Raw genomic sequence first — 25,816 nt, forward strand, 5'->3', positions numbered from 1 at the left:
TTCTGGCACTTTAATTTTCCCATTAATCTGTCACCCATATTTCTTTATATCAATGAATCATGGTGTATTTTAATCATAGTAGGGCAGAACAAGGAGAAAATCTTCTTAGTGCTTCCAGAAAAAGTAATTTGATTACTGAGCTGAAGAATGGTAGCAAGGTCTATTAAAAAAAACAGGAGAAACTCTCTCCTCCTGTTCAGTTGTGACACATCTGATTTCCACGCTTCCTGTTATTTTAGCCTTGCTGGGCCAGTTTGCTAAATGAATGACTGTGTTAAAGGTAAGAACTGTTTCAATTGAAGAACTTTAATCTATGAATTAAATTAAAACAGCTTCAGCCCACTTCAGTTTGGATACTTTTAAGGCTTTCTCAAGGTAAAACATTCAATTTTTATTCGATACAACACTCAATCTCTGGAACATCCACTGCTTTCACCTTACATTTGCACTTCCAGATACATTAAACATTTATATGGTTATAACTTATTGTGGTTGAATTATTAACCATGCTTAATAATTCAGTAAGATCTTTTTTTTCCCCAAATTCTCTGGAGAATAACAAAAGGGAACCATTGTGACATAGAACAAAGGAGCAAATACAGTTGATGAGATGTAAATTGAGATTATAGCTGTTTAGGATTTGCATCAGACCTCCTGAATATTACTTGCCCTGGCCCAAGAAACAAAAGAACAGCAAATATCCTCTGTGGTCGATCACATAATAAAACAATCAAACACATGACTGTATGCTTGCATGAAAGCAAAAGTTGCTCAAGTATGACTGTTTGGGAGACTTTCAAAATTGGGCTGAATAGGACATTGCTGAATATAAGATGAAATATAAAACACAGGGCATTAATTCAGTCAAATTAGAATTATGAAGATCCCCAATTTAATTGTAAGTTTAAATTCAGAGTACCAATGGCTCTTTATTTTTCACAAGGCGGACAATCTTCATAGATTCCTCCTCCTCCTCAGCTTCGAGGTCATCTGGCATTGGTGGTAGCACAGGATCAAAGGCCTTGCGAGCTACTGTGTCATGAGCTGACAGCACAGCCTGTAATTGTCAACAAAATTTCACATTAGATGATACGGCATTTTGACACCTTTATTATCAAGCTGAGCAAATGGAGGCTAAATGAGCATTTTAAAAGATATTTGACATACACTTACAGAAAGTGAGAGAGATTATTTATATTTCAAAATCATCATGGTCGATTCTACTTCTAAAATGGATCCTTTGATTGGATGATGGTCAGCATTTGTTACCCATCCCGAGGTGAACTGAGTGGATCACAAGATCATTTCAGAAGGTAGTTAAGAGTTAACTACATTGCTGTGGATCTGGACTTCCATGAAGGCTAAGGATTGCAAATTTTCTTTCCGATGGGTCTTTATGACAATCACTAATATTTGTTTATATTTTCTGATCAAACTGTTCAACAATGTTATTATACACCTCTGGAACAAGTAGGAATTGAGCCTAGGCCTCCTGGCTTAAATGAGGAGAAAGTGGGGACTGCAAATGCTGGAGACTAGAGTTGAAAAATGTGATGCTGGAAAAACACAGCAGGCCAAGCAGCATCCAGGGAGCAGGAGAATCGACATTTCGGGCATAAGCCCTTCTTCAGGAATGAGACTGGTGTGCCTGGCAGGCTGAGATAAAAGGTAGGGGGGAGGGGATTTGGGGGAGGGGCGCTGGGAATACAAAAGGTAGAAGGAGGTGAGGGCGAGGGTGATAGGCCGGAGAGCAGGTGGGGGCAGAGAGGTCAGGAAGAAGATTGCAGGTCAAGAGGGCGATGCTGAATACGGGGTTGGGACTGAGAAAAGGTGGGGGGAGGGGAAATGAGGACCAACTCCGCCCCCATGACCAACTCTGCCCCCAAGCCTAACTCCGCCCCCACTCCCAGCTCCAGCCCCACACCAGATCCTAGCTCCCACCCCTGCCGTATTTTCACCATCCCTCCAGACCTCCCCCTCTCTGAGGATGAACGATCAGTCCTCAGCAGAGGCCTCCCCTTCATCCCCGTACACTCCCGGATCAGTGAGTTCGACACGCAGCTAGACATCAAGCAGTTCTTCCGCCGCCTTCACCTCCGCTCCTACTTCTTCAACCGGGACTCTCGCCCACCCTCTGACGATCCCTTCTCCCATCTCCAACACACCCCATCCACCTGGACACCCCGTGCTGGCCTCTTACCCACCCTTGATCTCACTTATCTTCACGATGGACATCCAGTACGTATACACTTCCATCCCCCATCATGAAGGCCTCCAAGCCCACCGCTTCTTCCTCTCCCGCCGACCCAACCAGTACCCTTCCACTGACACCCTCCTTCGACTGACTGAACTGGTCCTTACTCTTAACAACTTCTTCTTCCAATCCTCCCACTTCCTCCAAATCAAAGGCACCCACATGGGCCCCAGCTATGCCTGCCTCTTCATCGGATATGTGGAACAGTCCATCTTCCGCAGCTACACTGGCACCCCCCCCCCCCCCCCCCACCTTTTCCTCCGCTACATCGATGATTGTATTGGCACTACCTCGTGCTCCCACGAGGAGGTTGAACAGTTCATCCACTTTACCAACACCTTCCATCCTGACCTCAAGTTTACCTGGACCATCTCAGACTCCTCCCTCCCCTTCCTAGACCTCTCCATTTCTATCTTGGGCGACCGACTCAACACAGACATTTACTACAAACCGACCAACTCCCACAGCTACCTAGATTACACCTCCTCCCACCCTGCCCCCTGTAAAAACATCATCCCATATTCCCAATTCCTTCGCCTCAACCACATCTGCTCCCAGGAGGACCAATTCCATTACCGAACAACCCAAATGGCCTCCTTCTTCAAAGACTGCAATTTCCCCTCCGACGTGGTCGACGATGCTCTCCACCGCATCTCCTCCACTTCCTGCATCTCTGCCCTTGAACCCCGCCCCTCCAATCGCCACCAGGGCAGAACCCCACTGGTCCTCACCTTCCACCCCACCAACCTCCGGATACATCGTATCATCCTCCGTCATTTCCGCCACCTCCAAACAGAACCCATCACCAGGGATATATTCCCCTCCCCACCTCTATCAGCATTCCGGAGAGACCAGTCCCTCTGCGACTCCCTTGTCAGGTCCCCACCCCCAACCAACCCAACCTCCACTCCAGGCACCTTCCCCTGCAATCGCAAGAAGTGCAAAACTTGCGCCCACACCTCCCCCCTACCCTCCCTCCAAGGTCCCAATGGATCCTTCCATATCCATCACAAATTTACCTGCACCTCCACACACATCATTTACTGCATCCGTTGCACCCGATGTGGTCTCCTCCACATTGGGGAGACAGGCCGCCTACTTGCGGAACGTTTCAGGGGACACCTCTGGGACACCTGCACCAACCAACCCAACCGTCCCGTGGTTGAACACTTTAACTCCCCCTCCCACTCCGCCATGGACATGCAGGCCCTTGGCCTCCTCCATCGCCAGACCCTGACCACACGACGCCTGGAGGAAGAGCACCTCATCTTCCGCCTAGGAACCCTCCAACCACACGAGATGAATGTAGATTTCTCCAGCTTCCTCATTTCCCCTCCCCCCACCTTTTCTCCGTCCCAACCCCCGTATTCAGCATCGCCCTCTTGACCTGCAATCTTCTTCCCGACCTCTCTGCCCCCACCCGCTCTCCGGCCTGTCACCCTCACCCTCACCTCCTTCCACCTATCGTATTCCCAGCGTCCCTACCCCAAATCCCCTCTCCCCTACCTTTTATCTCAGCCTGCCTGGCACACCAGTCTCATTCCTGAAGAAGGGCTTATGCCCGAAACATCGATTCTCCTACTCCTCGGATGCTGCCTGGCCTGCTGTGTTTTTCCAGCATCACATTTTTCCACACCTGGCTTAAAGGTAGGGACTCTACCACTTACCACAAGACTACTGCAGCCACTGCAGTGGGATTTGAACAAATGCTGTTGTTACTGAATTTGGCGATATCAGAACTGTACCACCACCTCCCCACATAACAATCACTAATAATAAACCACTGATTATCATCACTAGTTTTCAATTCCAGAGTTTATAAATTTGAATTGAATTTTCACCAGCTGTCTGGTGGGATTTGAACACATATCTTCAGAGAATAAGCATAGTTCTTTGGATTACTACTGTAGTGATATCTCACTGTCTCTCCCTAAATTAATTGATTTAAATTAATCGGTTATTAAGATGATTATAGTGAATCATTACACCTTAGATGCAAATATTATCACAAAGCTTTCTTGAATTCACCATAACACATGCTGTTTAAAAATAAATCCATGTATAATATTCTGTTTAAATATATGAAAATAACAGATTCCAAGGCTGTAATTTAATCATTGAATTTATTTAATGGTTATTTCATTCCTTGATGTTGATGTTTGAGTTTAAGTCAAGACCACAGATCATTACTTTGAATCACATATTGCGCTTTTAAATTCTAATGTGTTTTTAAAAAAAGACTGATGTAGTTGAAATGACTGTGGGTATAAACCTAGTGGCTGTCTGGAGAAAACTTTGCAAGTGTCACACCTGCAGGTGACAAAGAAGCTTCAAAGGTTGGGTGTACACTACAAACTGAACTGTAATCTCCCATGAGTATCTCAGATTGTGACCATGATGGTTACAATTATAAGTGTGGGCAATAAATGTATTTGCATTTTCCCCTTTCTAGACTACACAGGAATGGGGATTTAAAACAAGCTTCGATCCTGGTTTGTGTGCGTTAAATAAGTGATGTCCTGATTTAAAGTGAAATGCAGTTATGTACAAATGTCTATTCTGGTCCACTGTGATTTTATGTGACCTCTACTTTGAGGCACATGCCCTCTATACAGATATCTCAAGTTTCACCTCAGAAAAGTCCTTGGGTTGAACATACACTGCTGTTATACCCTGAAATCATGGTGTCAGAATTGGGAAAGGAAGAACAGCTATGAGCTGCCACTGAATTTTATTTTTACAAAATACAGTGAAAACATTCCATAAGAGAATATGGCTGCAGTCTTTCCCTGACTAGCTCAAAGAATTCTCGTAGATTTGGCATGACCTCCCCTTGGTGAAACCATGCTGACTTTGCCCTATTTTACCATACACCTCCAAGTATTCAGAAATCTCATCCTTCTGAATGGATTCCAGGATCTTACCGACAACCAAGATTAGGCGAATCAGTCTGTAATTTTCATCTTTTGCCTTAATCCCTTTTTAAACAGGGGTGTCACATTTGCAAATTTCCAGTCCTCTAGCGATTCCTGAAAGATCACCAATAACACCTCTGCTATCTCTCCAGCTATCTCCCTTAGAACTCTGGAGTATAGTCTATCTGGTCCAGGTGATTTATCCACCTTCAGGCCATTCATTTTTTCTAGCACCTCTCTTTGATGATGGCCACCATACTCACCTCTGCCCCTCACTCTCTTGAATTTTTGGGATATTACTCGGGTCTTCCACAGTGAAGACTGACACAAAGTAATTATTCAGTTCCACAACCATTTCCTAGTTCCCCACTACTATCTCTCCAGCACCATTTTCCAGCGGCCCAATGTCCACTTTTGCGTCTCTTTTGCCTTTTATCTATTTAAAGAAACTCTTACTGTGTTCCTTTAAATTACTGGTTAGCTTACCCTCATATTTAATCTTCTCCCTCCTTATTTCTACTTTTATTGCCCTCTGTATGCATGGTATGTATTCAGCATTTGGGAAGAAAGTGGAAAAGGGTCTATTGATCATTACCTCAGTTTGCGGAAACCTGTGAATGTGCGCAATTAAAGGATGAGCTAATTAGAGGCAGAAAAGTACAAATAAAGATTCCAAAAGTTAAAGCACACATGCTGAGAGAAGACAAACATACATTGAGAATAGCAATTATGCTGTGCAGAATGCAGAGGTTGTGAATTGACAGCTAGACCATCTTCATGGTAGAACTGTTGTTTTATGCCTGGAATATCTGTCAGCATAAAGGGGAGAACCATCACAGGCAAAAGGCAGGATGCAAATACAATGGAAGACGTCATGTAAATGAGAAGAAGGCAGCAGGGTGATCAGTGTTCTCACTTCAAAATGCTGAATCACTTTTCACATTAGGGGTAGCGCAGTGGCTCAGTGCTGTCTCACAATACCAGGGGACAAAGTTCAATTCCCGCCTCAAGTGATTGTGTGCAGTTTGCATATTCTCCCTGTATCTACGTGGGTTTCCTCTGGGTGCTCCGGTTTCCTCCCACACCCCAAAGGTGTGCAGGTCAGGTGAATTGGCCATGCTAAATTGCCCAAACTATTAGGTGCATTAGTCAGAGGTAAATGGCGGGGAATGGGTCTGGGTGGGTTACTCTTCAGAGGGTCGGTGTGGACCTATTGGGCAAAATGGCCTGTTTCCACACTGCAGGGATTCTAATCTTAAAAAAAAAAGTGTATTGCAAAAATGATGTACAACAGGCAATTACAGATAGCTGCTGAAGAGATATTGGTGAAGGTTTTGACAAATCACTGTACAACAAGTTGGTGCAGTCAATTTGAAAGGTTTGTGACTGTGGGAATAAGGCTTGCAGAAGGAGGACAACATAAAATATTGTACACTGACCCATCATTCAGCATCATGACTTTCTCATACAAAGTGATTCAACATGGTGATCCATAAATTAAGCTCTTGAACGAAAGTTTAAACTATATGATGACAGCATAGATGCACCGAGAGGATAGATTACTGTGTGCTCATTGCAATAACATGACTGGGGATTTGATGTAGCTGATCATAGGCAGCAAGCAAATGCCACTCATTTACCTAGAGGGAGTCTAAAAGTTGGACCTCAAAGTATGAAAGGAAATTTGCAACACATTGCAGCATACTAAACCATTGACCTCAGAATACATCCTATAAGAGTGCAAAGTTGGGTTCACAATGTCAGGATGTGACGTAGGAGAATATCATTTCCAAATAGATGAAACTACAGGACCAATTCAGTATCTGCCAAGAACTGTTCCAGATGCACTCAAGGCTAGGTTGAAAGGCAAGAAAGCGAGTCATCAAATCAACTCCTACAGAACAGATCAGCAGCATGAGAACATTGAATCAACCTGTGAAGTATGCACTGACCCACATTGTATAAATAAAGCCCTGAATCTCACTGTTGCATACCAACCATTGAAGGAATTTTGCCACAACCTGTAAAAGCAAATATTTGCAATATCCTAAATGCAAAGGATGGTTACTGGCAATTGAAGCAGGATGAAAAGTAGCTTTCGCTAAAAGCAAGCAAGTCATGACAGTAACATCACTTGTATGATAAATGATGATTTGGAGATGCTGGTGTTGGACGCTGATGAAGGAGCGTCGCTCTGAAAGCTAGTGTGCTTCCAATTAAACCTGTTGGACTATTACCTTGTTGTGTGATTTTTAACTAGATAAATGATGAAGTCACCTTGCCATGTGATGTCAGTGAAAAGGGACTTGGAATGACCCTAATGCAGCAAAGTCAACCAGTTGCATTTGTATCTGGGGCATTAAGACAAAGAGAAAGACCTTATGATCAAGAAAGAATGCCTAGCCATTGTCTTTGCTTATGAACATTTTACTCAATACCTACTTGGAAGACTCAAAGAGACTTTCGAGTCTGACCACAAGGCCACTCCTAAGCATTTTCTTCAAGCCTCTAACTATCTGCTTCAAAGAATCTGCAAAGAATGTTACTCTGGTTACAGAGATACCACCTGGGTGTGGCATACAAGAAAGGGAAGCAGATGCATATTGCAGACATGCTGTCGAAAGTAGCTGTCTTAATAAAGATAATGCAGGATGCTTCAACAGAGTGTGAAATCCTCCAGATTCAAAGTGAAGCAGCAGCTTGCCATGTTCTGGAAGTTATCAATCCTGCAGACATTGAAAATAACAGGAAAAGGCCTTGCTCAAATCAAGCAAGCCATCCAATGAGATGCAAATCTCTAACTGTTGCAAGAAATAGTGATCAAAGGACGGCTGTAAAACATCAAGGTCACTCCTGATGCTATAAGAACATATAGAAGTGAATTGACAGCCCAAGATGGTGTATTGTACACAGGAAATGGAGAAATTATTCTGAAAGGGCTGAGAAGAAAAATGCTAAAGCAAATCTAGGCAAACCATCAAGGAATCAAATTAAGTCTGAGGAAGACAAAATATTTGATCTTTGGGCCCACCATGTGTGGCAACATCAGGGACCACATCAGCTAGTGCAGGACTTGAAATGAGGAACAATCTAACAAGCTAGAGAGCTGCTGATGTCTCATGACATCCCAGATAGACAATGGATCACACTGAGAGTGGATCTGTTCACATTGACAGGATCTGATTATTTTGTCAGAATACTTTACTACCCTGATGACTGGGACTGATTTACTTCAGGTAACCCCACTGAGATTGTCGAATGCCTAAAATTATACTTCAGCCATTGTGATATTCTTGGCATTGTCATGAGTGACAATGGCCTTCAGTTAATGAGTGAATAATTTAGTTGCTTCATGAAAGACAGGGAAATTCAATACCACACACCGTCTCCCTATTATTCTCAGCCAAATGGAAAGACTGAGGTGGAGTAAAATTGTATAAATTCCATACAGACGTATATAAGACAATCCTCAAGTGGCAAAATACATGGAAAGGTATAGAAAGTAGTGTAGTACAAAAATTAATTTTGGGCTGCATAGAAACTATTCTTTCAATATCAAAAATGCTACTGACTCCAGAAGTAGAAACAAATGTGAGTGGAAAAAGAGGAAAAGGCAGAATGACAGTTTTTGTTTTGACAAGGTTACTAAACCCTTGACAGAGTTTAGTGAGTACTGGAGAGCCAGTACAAATGTTCAACAATCTCAATAAAAGTCATCCAAACTGATATTGTGGGACTTGCTTGGAGCAGTTATCACCTCAGCTGAATGTATAGAAGTAAATGACTAGATATCATCTTAAGTGGAGGCACACACAACCAACTGCAGAATTCGTTCCTCAATTGAACGTGGCTGATCAGAACTAGCCTTTTTTACAGATCGACCATCAGATACAGAGGTCCACAGTAACCAAACATGAGAAATGTAACAACAATGGCTACTACAGCAACAACCCATGGAGGCTCACCTTCATGACAAACTTTCATGTTACTGCTCTGATAGCCTGCTCTCTGAGGCCTCACACTCTCTCTGGATCCATCCATTTAGAAGGCAGATGGGCTAATTTTAAATAGTGTCACTTTATTTGACAGATATTGCAGAGGACCCCATCCCTGGTCAAAAATCAGTAGTTTGTCACAAATTGCTGACAGCAATTACAGTTCAAACACCAGCAGAGTTGGCACCTGCAAATAGTCCCAGTGTTGGGTTGCCAAGAATTGTGGAAAATTCCAGCCAGGCATATCTCCAAATAATTAACACTTGCAAGAGTATCATACTTTGCACTTCCACTAAAATAACCAGTTGCAGCTCCCAGTCCCATGAGCATCTCACTTGTGTTACTCACTTGACCAAACACCAGCTAAAGTGTATCTGCCCTGAAGGATTTGGATTTTCACTTTGAAAAGAGACTATTTAATATAAGTGAGAAGGGTCAAGTAGAGGAACAAGCAATTAGTTTGTTGAGAACCCCAGGGATTTGGATTTCCTGAGGCTAGTTTTACAAAAGAGTGTTGCTATCATTGTGCCACTGTACTCTGAATAATAAAATAATCCACAGGGTATAATGATAATGGAAATGATCTCAAGCTGCATCTGTTCAGTCATATAGTCAATATGGCTCCTAGTGAGGAATGATGGGCCAAATGGCCTACTTCTACACTGTAACAATCTGATTCTGAAAGTCCTGACAAACTGACATATCACTTGGACGTGGGATCATACAGGCCAGTCTGTCTCTGATTTTGACTCTGCAGCCCTTTCAAAATTCAGCTTGTTATATCTAATCCATGAATTGTACAACACCATACCTACAGCTGGCATAGCCAGGCCTCAGATGAACTCTGAATGCTGGTGTGTGTTGGTATAGTTGTTATGTTTTTCAGTCCAGTGAGGTTACTGACAAAATCCCTGTAGATTGACTGGTGCTGAGCAGCAAGAATACAACTGTATTATGGTAGTGAATGTGATATAATTGGATGAAGTTGCTTTGGTGTTCAGGGCTTATGGAAAACAAAGGATTGTTTTCAGTTCTGTAAATGGAGTGAAATTGTGCAGTTTAAAAATAGTTTGTGAAATAACTGCACAGAGGCTAGTATCCCATCACCAAGTCACCTTTTATATACATGGTATAATACACTGGCTCTGACCAGCCAGCTCAGAGTCACTGCCTGAAGTTAGGAGACTCCCTGAGTCCCTTGTTTGTATCTATCAGCCAGGGCTTCCTGATTGACCCAGGTTAACAACCCGAATCAAGGATCTCATAGTCAATGAGATCCACTTGGCTCTAATTACTACAGTTTATATGGTGCCTTTTTGAAAAAAAAATGTTTTTCTTGAATGTCAGCTTATAGTGTATTTGTACACTGTGTTTAGCTAACATGGATATCTTTGAATGTGGTTCTGGCATGAGACTGGCCATTGCTGAACAGACAACACCTTCTTCCTTTTGTGTCAACATGAAATCTATTTTGAAATCATGTTGATTTTGAAATAAAGGCAATCCCACCTACTCTTTTAAAGTTGCAATCCACCTCCTTTCCTTTTAGCTCTATTTGGCAGTACTATCATTTGCTTGTTGTCCAAATTACAGATATTATGGGGAAGTGGTGCTCAGTGCAATCAATTATTTTCCCAGGTGAAGTTTAATGAACATGTAGGGGTAGGTTCCATGTTTAACTTCCAAAGGCTATTTTCAAGGTGTTCTCTTAGCTGGAGAATGTGACATGATGTGCATGATTTCAATTGAGAAGAGGAGAAGATACACATCTGCTTCTGAAGGAGGGTGACTGGATGCAAAATGCTACCTCTAACTTCTCCCCAGAGATGGTGCTGAATCTTCCCAGCAATTTCTGTTTTTGTTTTTGTTTCTGATGTTCTTTTGTTTTTTTTATTCATTGTTCATAATCTTTCCCACTTTTAAGGTTTATGTTGGCCGGAAGAAGAGTCAGGTCACACTTTAGTAAATAGTGTTTCATGAACCTAGGATGTTTGAAAGCTTATATGTGTCAGTGCAGTACCTTTCAAATGTTGTAATGTAAGGAATACAGACATAAATTCATGATCATACAGCATAGAAACAGACCCTTTGGTCCAACCAATCCATACCAATCATACCAAACTAAACTACTCCCACCTGCCTGCATTTGACCCATATCCCTCCAAACATTTCTTATTCATGTATTTATCTAAACGTCTTTTGAATGTTGTAACAGTACCCACATCCACTACTTTCTCTGGAAGTTCATTCTACACATGAACCTCTCTCTGTAAAATTAAAAAAAACCTTCTTTTTTTTTAAAATCTTTCTCCTCCCACCTTAAAAATATGCCTCTTGTCTTCAAATCCCCCACCCTAGGGAAAAAAAAACCTGCCATTCGCCTTATCTATACCCCTTATGATTTTATAAACATCTATAAGGTCACCACTCAATCTCCTATACTTCAGTGAAAAAGTCTCAGCCTCTCCTTATAACTTAAACCCTCCATTCCTGGCAACATCCTGGTAAATCTTTCTGAACCCTCTCCAGCTTATTAATATTCTTCCTATAACAGGGGGACCAGAACTGGACACTGTTTTCCAGAAGACACCTCACCAACGCTCTATGTAATTGCAACATAACATCTCAAATCCTATACTCAAAGGTCTGAGCAATGAAGGTAAGCCTATACACTGATGTTCCATAAACATTAATAAGTTTAATGGGAAGGAAGATTGACAGGTAGGACGGGTCATGAGGATGGTACTGAGCTGGAAAGTTGGAACTGGGGGAAGGTGGGGGGAGGGGAAATGAGGAAACTGGTGAAGTCCACATTGATGCCCAGAGGTTGAAGGGTCCCAAGGCGGATGATAAGGCATTCTTCCTCCAGACATCGGGTAGTGAGGGAGTGGCGATGGAGGAGGCCCAGGACCTGCATGTCCTTGGCAGAGTGGGAGGGGGAGTTGAAGTGTTTGGCCACGGGGCAGTGGGGTTGATTGGTGCGGGTGTCCCAGAAATGTTCTCTAAAGCGGTCTGCGAGAAGGCATCTAGTCTCCCCAATGTAGAGGAGACCGCATCAAGAGCAATGGATACAATAAATGGCAACACAACAACTTGACTCTGATCTCCAGCATCTAAAGAAGTCACTTTCTCCTTCTGACTCAGAGACAAGAGAGAGCAGGAGCTTGTTTGAGGCTCTGAGTCAAGGTTCTGTGTACTTTTTAAGTTTTGACTGTGAATAAATGTATGTATTTGACGAGGAATTAATGATATTCTCATATAACAATTAATTAAATAGTTTAAAATTAAAAAGGATAATTATTTACTTACAATGAGATGCCTTGTACTAAAATAAAACCTTTACCTGTAGGTGTGGCTTGGCCAATAACTGCATTAGTTCTCTCGTGTCATTGCTGTTCTGTCCACTCTGCAGCTCTTCGGATATCTATGAGAAGTTTTAAAAACAATGATGACAAAGTTGCAAAAATGACATATTTACATTTCACCTTAATACAATTCTTCATGCTTGGCATAAAGTTAATTAGTAATGCAGGGTTGGATAAGGTGCAGGGTTGGATAAGGATAAGGGCTAGCAGGTTTAAAACAGAGATGAGGAAAAATTACTTCTCTAAAAGGATTGTGAATCCATGGAATTCACTATCCCAGAATGTGGGAGGCTGATACCAGGACATTGAATAAATTTAAAGAGGTGATAGGTTTTTAATTAGTAAGGGATTAATAGGTTAAAGGGAACGGAAAGTGGAGTTGATGCCGAGATGAGATCAAACATGACCATATTAAATGGCAGGCAGGCAGGCTTGAGGGGATGAACTGTCTACTCCTGTTCATACGTTAGGGTCAACAGTGACCATATATATTCAGGGACACCGTGAACTATGCAGAGCCTGGTTCTGACCCCATGCCACTAAATGGCTGCTGAGGTCTCCTTACAGAGAACATGATTGAAAAATTCACTTGTCCTGTTCTGAATTCTCCCTGATTTACCATAGCATTTTTCTTTCAATTCCAGGATAGCAATATCACTCCCCATTATACCAGAGTTTTTGTTAATGCAACATGTAGTGTACCAAGCTAATAGATGATTAAAGCTACTGTGTTTCTTACATTAATTAGAACGTTTATAGCAAGAACTACTACCAGAAGCAGAAGGTGCCTGACACCCAAGACAAGGGTAATGGGCTGGTGTGCCATTTCATGAGGAGCCAGTTTGAAATTTGACAGGCTTAATATTACTTTGTCCTCAAGATTGACATGAACTCTCCCCAAGCTGTCTTCTACAAAATGAGCCCAATAAATAGGGAAAAGGATATCAGTCTTGTGAAAGGTGGAGTTCGATATTTTAGGAGGTTTACTTACTTTGGTTCTGGTTTTGAACTAAATATAATCTTTAGCAGGATTTTTGTCAGTAGGAAGGTAACAGAGGAAACAAACTGAGCGCCTTCACCTTGGCAATGTATAGAAAGCTTAGAGAAAACAATGTGAAAAAGGTGGAATCTGGTAAGGAAAGCACTTTATCCCTCAATAAGACACTTTACATTTTCTTTCATAAATCGATGGCTGTCTAATCTGTGAGTACAGATGTTTGCCAAATGTGAGGACCAAATTTCATAACAAAGTTTAGACCTCCCAAATTATACCTATAAACATAACATTATCTCCTTGGTTAGTGAGTTCTGCTTGTTTTTTTTATTCTAGGTTTCCATATTCTATTGATTTAGAATCATTAAAGGGAATAGTTACGTAGTTGGTATGCTGTTGGTCTAATAATTCTGAACTGAAAATGTGTTGCTGGAAAAGCGCAGCAGGTCAGGCAGCATCCAAGGAACAGGAGAATCAACGTTTCGGGCATAAGCCCTTCTTCAGGAATGAGGAAAGTGTGTCCAGTAGCCTGCTGGACACACTTTCCTCATTCCTGAAGAAGGGCTTATGCCCGAAACGTTGATTCTCCTGTTCCTTGGATGCTGCCTGACTTGCTGCGCTTTTCCAGCAACACATTTTCAGCTCTGATCTCCAGCATCTGCAGTCCTCACTTTCTCCTAATAATTCTGAAGCCTGGCCTAATTAACCAGAGACTGGAGTTCAAGTCATGTCATGGCTCCTGGGGAATTTAGATTCAGTTATTATGTAAACACTAACATCAATAATGGTAACCGTGAAGTTACCGGATTGTTACAAAAATTCATTGTGCTCACTAACATCTTGGCCGATATATGAAGCTAACCCTTCAACAATATGGTTGGCTCTGAAATGACCTAGCAAGCTGCACTGTTAAAGGTAAGGTAATAAATGCTGTTTTGCACATGACACTCATATCCCAAAAATGAATTTAAATGAATGAAACAGCACAAATCTTCTTAAGAAAAGGAATAAAAGTCTAACACAAGTAATGACACTACTCTGTCTAAGCATTACTCATTGAAATGGTTTGCACACAAGCTTTTTATGTTCCTGAATGAGTTACAAATATTGACGAAACTTCTGACAGTGTAAATCATGACAGTCCATCCCTTCTCTTCATACTCCTCCATTCTAGAAACATGTCTAATTACCAACGGCATTCATTTACTGCTAACTTCAATTGCCCAAGTTTCAAAGAGTGTTACATAATTGAATTAGTCTTGGTATATTTTTAGGATCCTGGGTAATTTGCATCACTGTGAAACTAGTTTATGTTCAATGGTAGTTTTGAATAGAAAACTTAAAGGTACACTTCCCGGTTACCTTTGTTCTTTTATTCTATTTAATTTATCACATTCTTGTTTTTATCTCTTTTGAATTAATTAAAAATCTAGCACCAATATCAAAATAGTTCTTTGCTTATATGTAATTTATATGTAATGGATGTTCTGAAGGAAATATAAAGAAAGGGAAATAAATATTCTACTTTACTTATTTTGCAACTAAATGAAATAACTTTTTTTTCCTAATTAATCCCTGCCCTTTCTTACCCTGGAGAATAAGTAAAGATCTGGGAATGAAATAGATGCCTTTGAAATGTTTCAAATTCTTGTACAGATAATAGAGGACAAGTGAAGAGGTATTTGAAATTGCAACAGCAAAAATGATGTCTGGAAAAGTAAATGTCAGTAATTTGGCCATTTGATCAGAGTTAAAAATCTAGAGATGTCTCTTAAGTGGTGACTAACAGAAAGATGTGTTGACTTAGGTGAATAAAGATGATTGACATTAGAGAGTGGTTGAAGACAAGCTACAGTGGATGTGCAAGTGTGGTGCAAGGCAGAGGAGTATGACATAACAGGATATGAGATCACTTGTCAGGCATAAGTACAAACAGATGGACAAACTGCCCAGTAAAAAGCTGATAATCTTGCATTATTTAGTTCACTAGAAACAATGGAATGAAACCTTGGATCAATGAAATCAATGCTTTCAGTCATTAAGCATTTCATTCAACTTGTCATTTATTGAATAATTTAATTGCTCTCTCTTGCTAAACGTGCTTTCCATATTCTTTTCACAATATTCTTCTTTCCTCAGGCTTTCTTATTATTCAAAGTTCTGATCCAAAAGAAAACAAGTATTCAGCTACTCTGAGAATTATATTATCTAAATGATGACTCAGCTCTGCTCTCAATCTGTCTCAAATTTGATTTCAAAACTCTACATATTCTCTGTTTACTTAGTCTCTCCCTTATGGACTCCTTTCGTTGTTAAATTATTTAGGGCAAATGAAATTGCATTTTAAAGAAATTTTTATTAGCATTGCACAAATATCATCAAATTTCCACTCTTCGCTCATTGAGACTCATAAATATGGTCACTATGCCTTAATGAATATTGAGAAAATAGACTTTATACTTTTCTAACTGTTTTCATTAGATTGAGGAGCAAGAATGACCAAGGGCAGCTTAATTTTGACTATATATCCTTAGCATTGCCAACAATACAATGTGTCTGCTTAGTCTGCTTTAATGTTGTTACATCCCACTTACCATTGGGAAATAGATTACAGAGTATACTCTGACACTATAAAGGAATTATCCTTTTAAATTCAAAGTGGAGAGGAGATGTTGAGGTTGTAATGTCACTGGACTAGTAACCCAAAGAGTGAAGCTGATCTTCTGGGAACATTGGTTTAATTCCCATCATAGAAGATGGTGGAATTTGAATTCAATAAAAATTCTGGAATTAAAAGTTGGACTGATGGTGACTGTTGTAAAAACTTATCTTGTTCACTAATGCCACGAGGGAAGAAAATCCTGTGGCCTACACGTGACTACAGGTCTACAGTAATGGAGTTAACACTTAAATGCCCTCTGAAATGGCCTAGAGATATAAACAAGGGCAACTAGGGAAAGCCCTTGCTAGTGATGTCTGTATTTCATACAAATATATGTAGAAAGAAATTCCTCTCAGCCCGTGCAGGAATTGAACCCCTACCATTGGCACCACTAACCAGATAGGCAGAAGTGGGTACTGCAGATGCTGGAGATTAGAGTCAAGATTAGAATGGTGATGGAAAAGCATAGCAAGTCAGGCAGCATCTGAGAAGGAGGAAAAGCCTTGACTGGAAAAGCCTTCCTGATGAAGGATTTGTGCCCGAAACATTGATTTTCCTGCTCCTCAGATGCTGCCTGAGCTGCTGTGCTTTTCCAGTACCACTCTAATCTTGACCACTAACCAGATGTCCAGCCAACTGAACTAATCAACCCTTGGGTGACTGCGTGGAGTTTGCACATTCTCCCCATGTCTGCAGGCATTTTCTTTGGGTGCTCCAGTTTCTAGCCATAGTCGAAAGATGTGCAGGTCAGGTGGATTGGCCATGGGAAATGCAGGGTTACAGTAATAGTGGCCGGTGGCTGGTCTGGGTGGGATGATCTTCGGTGTGGACCCGATGGCCAAATGACCTGCTTCCACCCTGTTGGGCTTCTAATTCCCTGATTCTAACCCCATGTGAATCAGTTATTTGCAATGCAATCAAATGAACAATGTTATACTAATGATGAATGGATTTCTGTTGTTGAGCTGGCTTATTATAGTTACTTACATCCTCGGCTAAAGCTGCTGCACTATGTAGGGCAGGAGTTGGTCCTTGTCTAACAAATTGCTGCAGCTTCTGATGAATCTGTAATGGAAGCAGAGACTCGTTACTCAACTTTTACTCTGTCCACTATTTACTGTCCACTATGATTAAATAAACTGCAAATAAAACAGTCAGGCATCAGAGGTCAATTTTCCACCAGATTCTCCGTTATGAAATTGGCATTCTGCAGCATTTAGTGATGAAACAAGTAATATTGTCGAGGTATGCAAAAACAAACTTGGAACTAAAACAGATTAAAATTAGGTAACAACAGAAGCTATTAAATCTAATGGTTATGGTTTTCAATTTACAATACATTGTATATTACACTTTAATTCAAGGTTGCATGAAATAAATGCCAACCAAGTTCTTTAATGGGATCACCATCTATTTTCAAATATTGAATATTAATAACCTCTCACTGAAGCCAGGGTAAGCAGGATGTTTTATTTCACAGTACAACGTCATTAAGGTTTAGCACAATGTCTGCACAATATGAAATATTATACCTTCATGAGTGAGTTGAAACTATGTTCGCTGAAGACTTCTGTCAGGAAACCAATTTCTGCTGTGAGATTGGCATCTGGTCTTAGCTGTGCTGTCAGAAGAGCCAATATTTCATGCAATCCTGCACAGAAAACACTGCAATGATATACATGGACTATAATAGAAATCACCACAATGCAGAGAGGCTGCCTGGTGTTTAACATTGATTTCTTGAATGTTGAGAGGTCTTTCAAATGTTTTGCTCTTGAGTATGCTGAGTAAAGAACTTTGAATCTTTGCCTATTGCTGTAGTCTGAGGGATATACACTTGCACATTTGCCCTCAAAGGTTAAGGTAACATTTCTTCACTTATTAGGCTGTTGCATTTTAGACATATTTTGGTTTTAAACACTTACGAACCACAATCCTTGTAGTAACACTGATGTTCATCAATTCTCTTCTTCTAGATTGTGTATGGTTAGTAAGAAAGAACTAAAATAACGAAAATCACTTTCAATGAAGGGCATTTCTTAAGCCATCCCAGAGAGAAAACCAATTATCCTTTTTTGATTCTTGCCCATTCCTGGACATTGTTCAACAGCAAATTATCATCACTCTATTATGAAGAAGTTTCATGTTTACTATGACTTGAAGGAATTGAAGGAATGTGGAAAACTTGATTTGTTTAATGTTTGGTAGAAATACAGCAAAGGTTTTACTAACTGGCTGCCGATGAACCAGAAGTCTATTGGTTGATCCAATATTCTCTTTGATCAAGAGGTCCAAATAATCAAAGTAAAATGCTTACTGAGTCATAGAAATGTAATACAGGGGCAAACACATCAAACTTAGACTTTACTTTTGTAGTGATTGTAATGAGGTCAGCCAGGTGGCTCATAGAATATGAGTTCCCAGATTAGGGCTGTTAATCTTGCCCAATCAGGGAGCATGGGTTGACTGTTCGCTCTGACAGCTGGCTCTGAGGAAGCTGGATCAGGATGAAGGACTTTGCACTTGTAAGTAAAGGGTGACTTGGTGACATGACCTTGGCCTCTGTGGAGTTATTTCAATTTTCAGCATAAATCACTTAAAGAATAATTTAGCTGAGATTTACTGGCAGCGAACTTTCTCGCATGCACCCTCAACTGGCTACACAGAGCATCATGAAGATCGTGATAGTACAGTATACGTCCGGGGATATTTCAGGGATATAATTTTTGCCGGTTTATTGAGAGTGCTGGTTCATTAGCTGCCAGTTAAAGCAAAGTTTGCTTTACCTGAAATCGGTTTCTCTAAAATAGGTCATTTAAAGGTCTATGGGGACATTGGAGATTTTAAAAATCCAGTCTTCCAGGAAATCACATGACTGGTGATAGTTACTTGTCCTGTTGTGAGACCTTGCCTGGACTGTTTGAATAGTGACTGGATGGAAGTGATTCGGTATCTGGAATTAATTGGGGGAACAGGAAGTAGAGCAACTCAGCTGATCTCTCCTATTTCTGAAAATAACACTCCTGTTGATTTCAGTTGGAACGTATTGCTTCCTCTGAAAGAGAGATTGAAAGAACTTTTCAACATTATGTTTCCTGAGTAAGCCATGTCTGAAGACTCCAGAAAGAGCCATATGACTAGTGACTTGACCATACATGCCAGAACATCTACACTTTATCTCTTTTATCTTCTAGTATAACCCAAATGCCAGAAAGTTTATCCTTTAAAGTGAATCTCTGCAGTGAGAAACTCAATGTTTCCTCTTTTCTTGAAGAATGTCTGTGTATTTTGGGTCACTTAGTGGAAAAGATGATAATACTTCTATTTGAATGCTAACTGGTTATTGCAGCCTCATTGAATGGGTTTTGTTTTGATAATAAGCTAATAATTTGTTTCCTAAAGAACCCATTGATGGATCTTTTTATTTAAACCTAATATAGATGTTTAATTTGCCACTTTGATAACAAGGTAAACTATTTTTCTTTTTATGTTGTGAGTTATGGAGTAGTGAGATGAGAGTGACAGTGCACTCGTCCAGCCTCAGTTATAACAATCCCAAGATACAGAGATCATTGGCTCCCATTGGTATGCTATAGTGTATGGGATATGATACTGTGTCTTGATTTGTTGAGAAAACTGTGACTCTACGTGTAGAAAGTTTCTGTCTCAGGGTGTCAATAGCATGGCAAAGGGGAGGTCGAAGTTCCATCTCTTTCAATTCCAAACAAGACTTTACAAAATCAAAGCCACCTACATTAAATGAATCTTGGCTATTACAACAGGTTATTTTTGAGTTATACCAGGAGCTCAGTGAAACCCATGAGAAAACTTTGGGGCTTTGTACATGACTCCAGCAATGTCATAAACAGGAAATGCAAAGCATTATATCCAGAAATATTTCATAGCATCTTGTCATTTGAATACAAACATTGGCATCAGGATTCTTTTAAACAATAGTATGGAAATTTGTAACAATTAAGAGATAACTGAGATGTATTTATATGTAATGAAGTGGAGGTGCCACTATTGGACTAGGGTGGGCAAAATCAGAAGTCACACGATACTAGGTTCTCGTCCAACTGGTTTATTTGAAATGACAAAGTTTTGGAGAGCTGCTCTGAAAGCATGTTATTTCAAATAAAGCTGTTGGACCAATGACCTTCCACTTATAAGCATATATTTATTTTAGGGCTCTTGTGACACGGTGATAGTACCGTTATCTCTGAAACAGAAGGCCGTCATTCAATTCCTATCTGCTCATGAGTGTGTCATAACACATCTGAACAAGCTGATTAAAAATATCTACATGAGAAAGTTTTATCACTGGTTTGTTAATCCAAAAAGGCAGATAATTATCTGGGGATCTAGGGTTTGAATCCAACTAAGACAGAAGGTAGAATTTGAATTCAATAAAAAATATGGGGTTAAAAGTCTAATGATGATCACAAAATCATTGTTGATTGTCATAAAAGCCCATCTAGCTCATGTACTTTAGGGAAGAAAACTGCCATCCTTTACCTGGTCTGGCCTACGTGTGACTCCAGACCCACAGCAATATGAATTACTTTGAAATGGCCAAACAAGACATTCAGATGTACCAACCACTAGAAAGGAGAAAAGATATAACACCACACAGACCACCTAACATCAATTAAGGCACCGAAAAGAAAATGGCAGAATCAGCCCTATTGAATATGCAATAGCCTCCATACTAACATCTGGGGCCCAGACCAAAATTGGGGGAGCAACATCCTGACATATTCACACTCATGGAATCATGCCTGACAGATAATGTCCCAGAACCATCATCACAATCCCTGGGTATGTTCTGTCTCAATGGCAGGACAGACTCAGCAGAAGTGGCAGCACCGTGGTATACTGTTGGGACTGAGCTGCTTTTAGAGCCCACAATATTGACTTTAGATTCCATGAAGTCTCAAGGCATCAGGTCAAACATGAGCAAGGAAACTTTCTGCTGATTATCACATACTGCCCACTCCTAGCTGATGACTCTGTGCTCATCCATGTTGAACGGCATTTGAAGGAAGAACTGAATGTGGCAAGAGCACAGAATATATTCTGGGTGGGGTGCTTCTATTTTTACTAACAGTAGCTCACCAGCACTACTACTGGCTGATCTGGTTGAGTCCTAAATGATGTAGTTTCCAGACTGGATCTGCGGAAGATTGTAAGTGAACCAACAAGAGGGAAGAACATACTTGACCTCATTCTCCCCAATCTGTCTGCCACAGATGCACCTATCCATAGCAGGATTCCTGATGAAGGACTCATGCCTGAAACGTTGACTCCCCTGTTCCTTGGATCCTGCCTGACCTGCTGGGCTTTTCCAATATCTGATCTCCAAGCAACTGCAGTCCTCAATTTCTCCCAGTATCAGTAAGAGTGACCACTGTACAGTCCTTATGGAGGTGATGTCCCAGCTTCACATTGAGAAAATCCACCATCATGATACGTGGTAGATGGGCTGTAGCAAAAAGAGCTCACCACCACCTTCTCAATGGCAACGAGAGATGGGCAATAAGTGCTGACTCAGCCAGCGATGCCCCTTCCCAAGAATGAATGTAATAAAAAGTTTCTGACCTCACCTACAAACATTCCTTAATTAATGATAATCAAATAGAATATATTCTTTCTTTAGAGCAAAACAATACAATCATTAAAGTGCTCCTTTTGCGTCATGTATATTTCTAAAGCAAAAGTGGATGTTTTAAGTAATATGAATTATCCCTATTTAGATTTTACTATTCTATACCTTCCAGTATATTGCCAGTCTCCAGCAATTGTTTTATTCATTCTGCTGCCTGATTTACATTGAATATGATTATAGAAACAATTTAGCAGCACAGAAAGAAGACATTTGGCTTATTAAGTCTTAGAAGGTCCTTTCTGAAGAGCTATTTGTTTAAGCATACCCGATTCTAACCCATATTCTGGCAGTTTTCATCTTCAAATGGCTATTCAATCCTCTTGAAAAATCAGTTCCAACCTTGCAATGTATTACAAGACCTAATTCATTGTTGTGCAAAATAATATTTCCTCATATCACCTCTGGTTCATTTGCCAATCAACATAAAATTGCCCACTGGTTATCAATCCTTCAGCCATGGAAGAAGTTTCTCTTTGCTTTTTTTGTACAAATCCTTCAGAGTTTTAAAGACTTCCATCAAATCTATTCTTGTCCTTTGCTCTAAGAAGAACAATTATCAACAAGAATTGTACAATGGGTCCATTCCAATGCCTTCATTCTTAAACCCTATAACTCAATGAAATCATGTTGCATTTCCCATCAAATTCTTACTCTTCATTACAATAGCTGCTTATCTTTGTTACTAACAACTAAAGAGCTTTGAATAGCACTTCATAAATAAATGAAAACAAGTACCTCCAGTGTTAACATTTTCTCTGCACTGATTGAATCTCTTAACACTAGGGCTTACCTCACAACATTTATTGAATCCAACATTTATCTCTCAACCAAGACCAATAAAACAAATTATCTGGCCATTTATTTCAAAGTGGTTTGTCAGATCTTGCTGGATATGAATTATATTTACCGACAATAGAACAGTGACTACACATCATTGGCTGCTTTCAGATGTTCTGAGGAAATAAAAAGTACTTTGTGAGTATAAGCTCTATGTTAATTACAGTTCAGTTACAGAAGCTGATGGTGATGCTGCATTTTCATTTGTGACTTCATCAAATTTACACTGAGTTCACAATCCAAAAAATGAGTAATGCAATTCAGTGTATTAGATGGACTTTAAGTCACCCTCTGAATCAAGGAATGCATTATTTTCACGTTAAGTTTACCATTTATTATAACTGAACCCAAACTTACTGCTCTCTTCACTGGACCAGATTCTCCTACAAACATTGCTTTGGCAATAGCGAAATTTAGTCTCAACAAAAAAGCGACGGTGTAGAGGTTTTCTGCAGATTTTTTAATGTATATAAACATTACATTAGATAAATTCATCACATGTAGCAGCATCACTAGCTCACGGAGTATGGTGACATTGTAGTCGGCTGTGATTGAGGTGGCTGCTTATTTGCTTATGTCTATATGAACCTAAGTGGGATGGTGGTGCCTTTTTATGGTCAAGGCAATCAGTGGCACTAGTGACTCCAATTCAATAAGGTAAAAACAATGACTGCAAATGCTGGAAGCCAGATTCTGGATTAGTGGTGCTGGAAGAGCACAGCAGTTCAGGCAGCATCCAAGGAGCAGCGAAATCGATGTTTCAGGCAAAAGCCCTTCATCAGGAATAAAGCTTCACTTCAAGTTATTAGCAATGACTTTAGCTGAGATTGTGGGGAGAAACTTACAGAACTGCATCATTACTACTGTTTCTATTGCTCACCCCATGTCATAATATCCAATGAATGCATATCTTTGTAACATGAACTGCTTCTTTCAAATTTATTGCTGTATTGTTTCCTTCTATAACTATATTTTGTAAACATATTAAAACAGCAAACTTACAATTGTATAGCACCTTTTCTAACATTAGTATATCTCAGGCACAAGAAGAAATATTGGCAACATAAATCCCCTGCTTCTCTTCAGGTAGGGTCATGGTCCTGTACACTCATCAACTGTAGTGGTTCAGGTTTGGTTTAAAATCTCATTTAAAAGGCAGAACCTCGTGTGCCAATATATATTGTTTGCTCAAGGGTCTGAAATTGGTCTTAAAGCAACAACCGGTTCTATTAATAATACTCATGGTCTTATGTTGCTAAGGAATATCTGCAAACTCTGCTGTAGGGTGAAAAAAAAATCAACTTTCATTAAAGAACATAACTAGCAATACCAATATCTAACTTAGACATCATCTTTCCATGAGGCTGAGAGAGCAAGGTCATGTAATCACTTCCTGTGATGAGGTATACTCTATCTCATTCATCACCCAGTAACCACTTATACTACAGAGGTTGTTGTCATGATCTTCTGACATTGTAAGAATGCCTCCAGTGAACCAAGACTGACATGAGGTATTAGGACTACACAGAAAGGTAAGAACTTGAAAAGTCCATGGTAGGATTCTATTACTCAAATTGTTTCTTGATACTTATAGACAGAAGTATTTTAGATTAAATCCAACCATGCCAGCAGCCTTGTGATCCTTCAGTGTTTACACTGAGTGCTTACAGTGAATTTTTGGTGAATTGTCTGACAGATTTGTTTTGGTTAAAGCTAGCCTGTGTCTTAAACTCAATTATTTATCCATCTGGTGAGAGACAATGTATACATTTCAAGCCTGTGGAAGTCAGTAATTGGGACATTTTATTTTAGGTAGACATGCATGGCGGAGATTGGATGCTGTAAAGTGTGTAAGCTACAAAGGTATAGCAAAATGTGACACTTTATCTTCAGTACAAATGGCAGTTTAGAAATAGACTCAAATTAGGTCACCAAACAGCCTTCATTTGCCTTGATTACTTCAGTTGCATTTATAATGGTGTTTGCTACTACCCAGCTAAGATCAACCAATTGAATAAAATCCAAGCAAATATCATATGCAGATAAGGCAGCAGAAATTGAAAATCCCATCGCAAAATCGAGATTATAATTTAACAAAGTTAATTTGTGTAGCTGACCTTTAAAACTGAAATTGCTGTTTGCTATTAATTTAAACTCTCAAGTACTCTAATGCTTTCGAGATAGTGTTGAGGCAAAATGTAATTTTAGAGTTCATTTTCAGATTCATATCTTCTTACATTGTGAACTATTAATTCTTTATAGTAATCCTTTCTGAATATTCTTCTACTTTTGTAATTACAAAATTCTATCCTAAAAGAGTTAATATGTTTCTAAAAATGGAAATGTTGGACTTCTTGCATTCGATCAGATAATACTTAAACAGTTATATATGCAGTTGAAAAATGAATTAATCACTTGGGACTATTGTAGTCATTGCCTTTTGACCTCTACTCTTGTACTTCATTAATTGGCTGATTTAATTACTCTCATCTGACAACTCATTGAGGACAAATGTCCGAATGGGGTTTTCATAAATCTGAAGTTAAAGTTTGTCTTTTAATGTTTCTGAATTCAGATTTTATTTTAACCTTGAACTTGTGTTTTAATCTATGGCATAATCTTTTAGCTTTGAAAGTGCACAGTTCTTTCTATCTTTGATGATTTGCTTTCATCACAGGCATTATGTTATCGGTGAGCCATGTCCATTGTGCTGTTTCAGTGTCTGTGATAGCAGAGTTAGGTCTGTGGGGTAATGCTTCATAATGGACCTCAGTACATATTCATTCTTGAGGAATTTCTGCATTAGCTCTGCATTACTGTATCTCTGAAAAAGATACTTCAAACTTAAACTCTACTAGTAATTTGACTAAAAACTGGCTATTTAGCTAATTATCTCTGATTTTTATGTAGGATCTTGTTATGTACAGGTGAACCTCAATAACAATGATTGATTACATTTTAGAAGTAATCCATCAGTTGGAATACACATTGGGCCATCATGATATATACATTCAAATCCTTCAAAATAATATTTTCAGTCTGTCTTAACTGTTTAGTAAATGAGTCAGTGAGGTTGAAATGTTAATATGGAGGTGCCAAAATTGTCCTTCTTTGTGCCTGCATTTA

General features: G+C 39.9%; 1 protein-coding gene across 3 annotated transcripts in view; it reads right to left on the reverse strand.

Annotated features, from left to right (window-relative positions):
• LOC140465805 (MAGUK p55 subfamily member 3-like) overlaps positions 1-25,816 on the reverse strand; it is a 93,982-nt gene that overhangs the window by 50,798 nt on the left and 17,368 nt on the right. For all 3 annotated transcript variants that reach the window (XM_072561593.1, XM_072561594.1, XM_072561592.1), the window contains exons 3-6: positions 17,718-17,836; positions 17,173-17,250; positions 12,508-12,588; positions 920-1,057 (exon numbers count right to left, since the gene is read on the reverse strand). In XM_072561593.1, coding sequence (XP_072417694.1) covers positions 920-1,057; positions 12,508-12,588; positions 17,173-17,250; positions 17,718-17,836 — 416 coding nt within the window. The remainder of the gene's footprint in view (positions 1-919; positions 1,058-12,507; positions 12,589-17,172; positions 17,251-17,717; positions 17,837-25,816) is intronic.

Source organism: Chiloscyllium punctatum, chromosome 42 (assembly GCF_047496795.1).
Source record: "Chiloscyllium punctatum isolate Juve2018m chromosome 42, sChiPun1.3, whole genome shotgun sequence".
Lineage (NCBI taxonomy): Eukaryota > Metazoa > Chordata > Chondrichthyes > Orectolobiformes > Hemiscylliidae > Chiloscyllium > Chiloscyllium punctatum.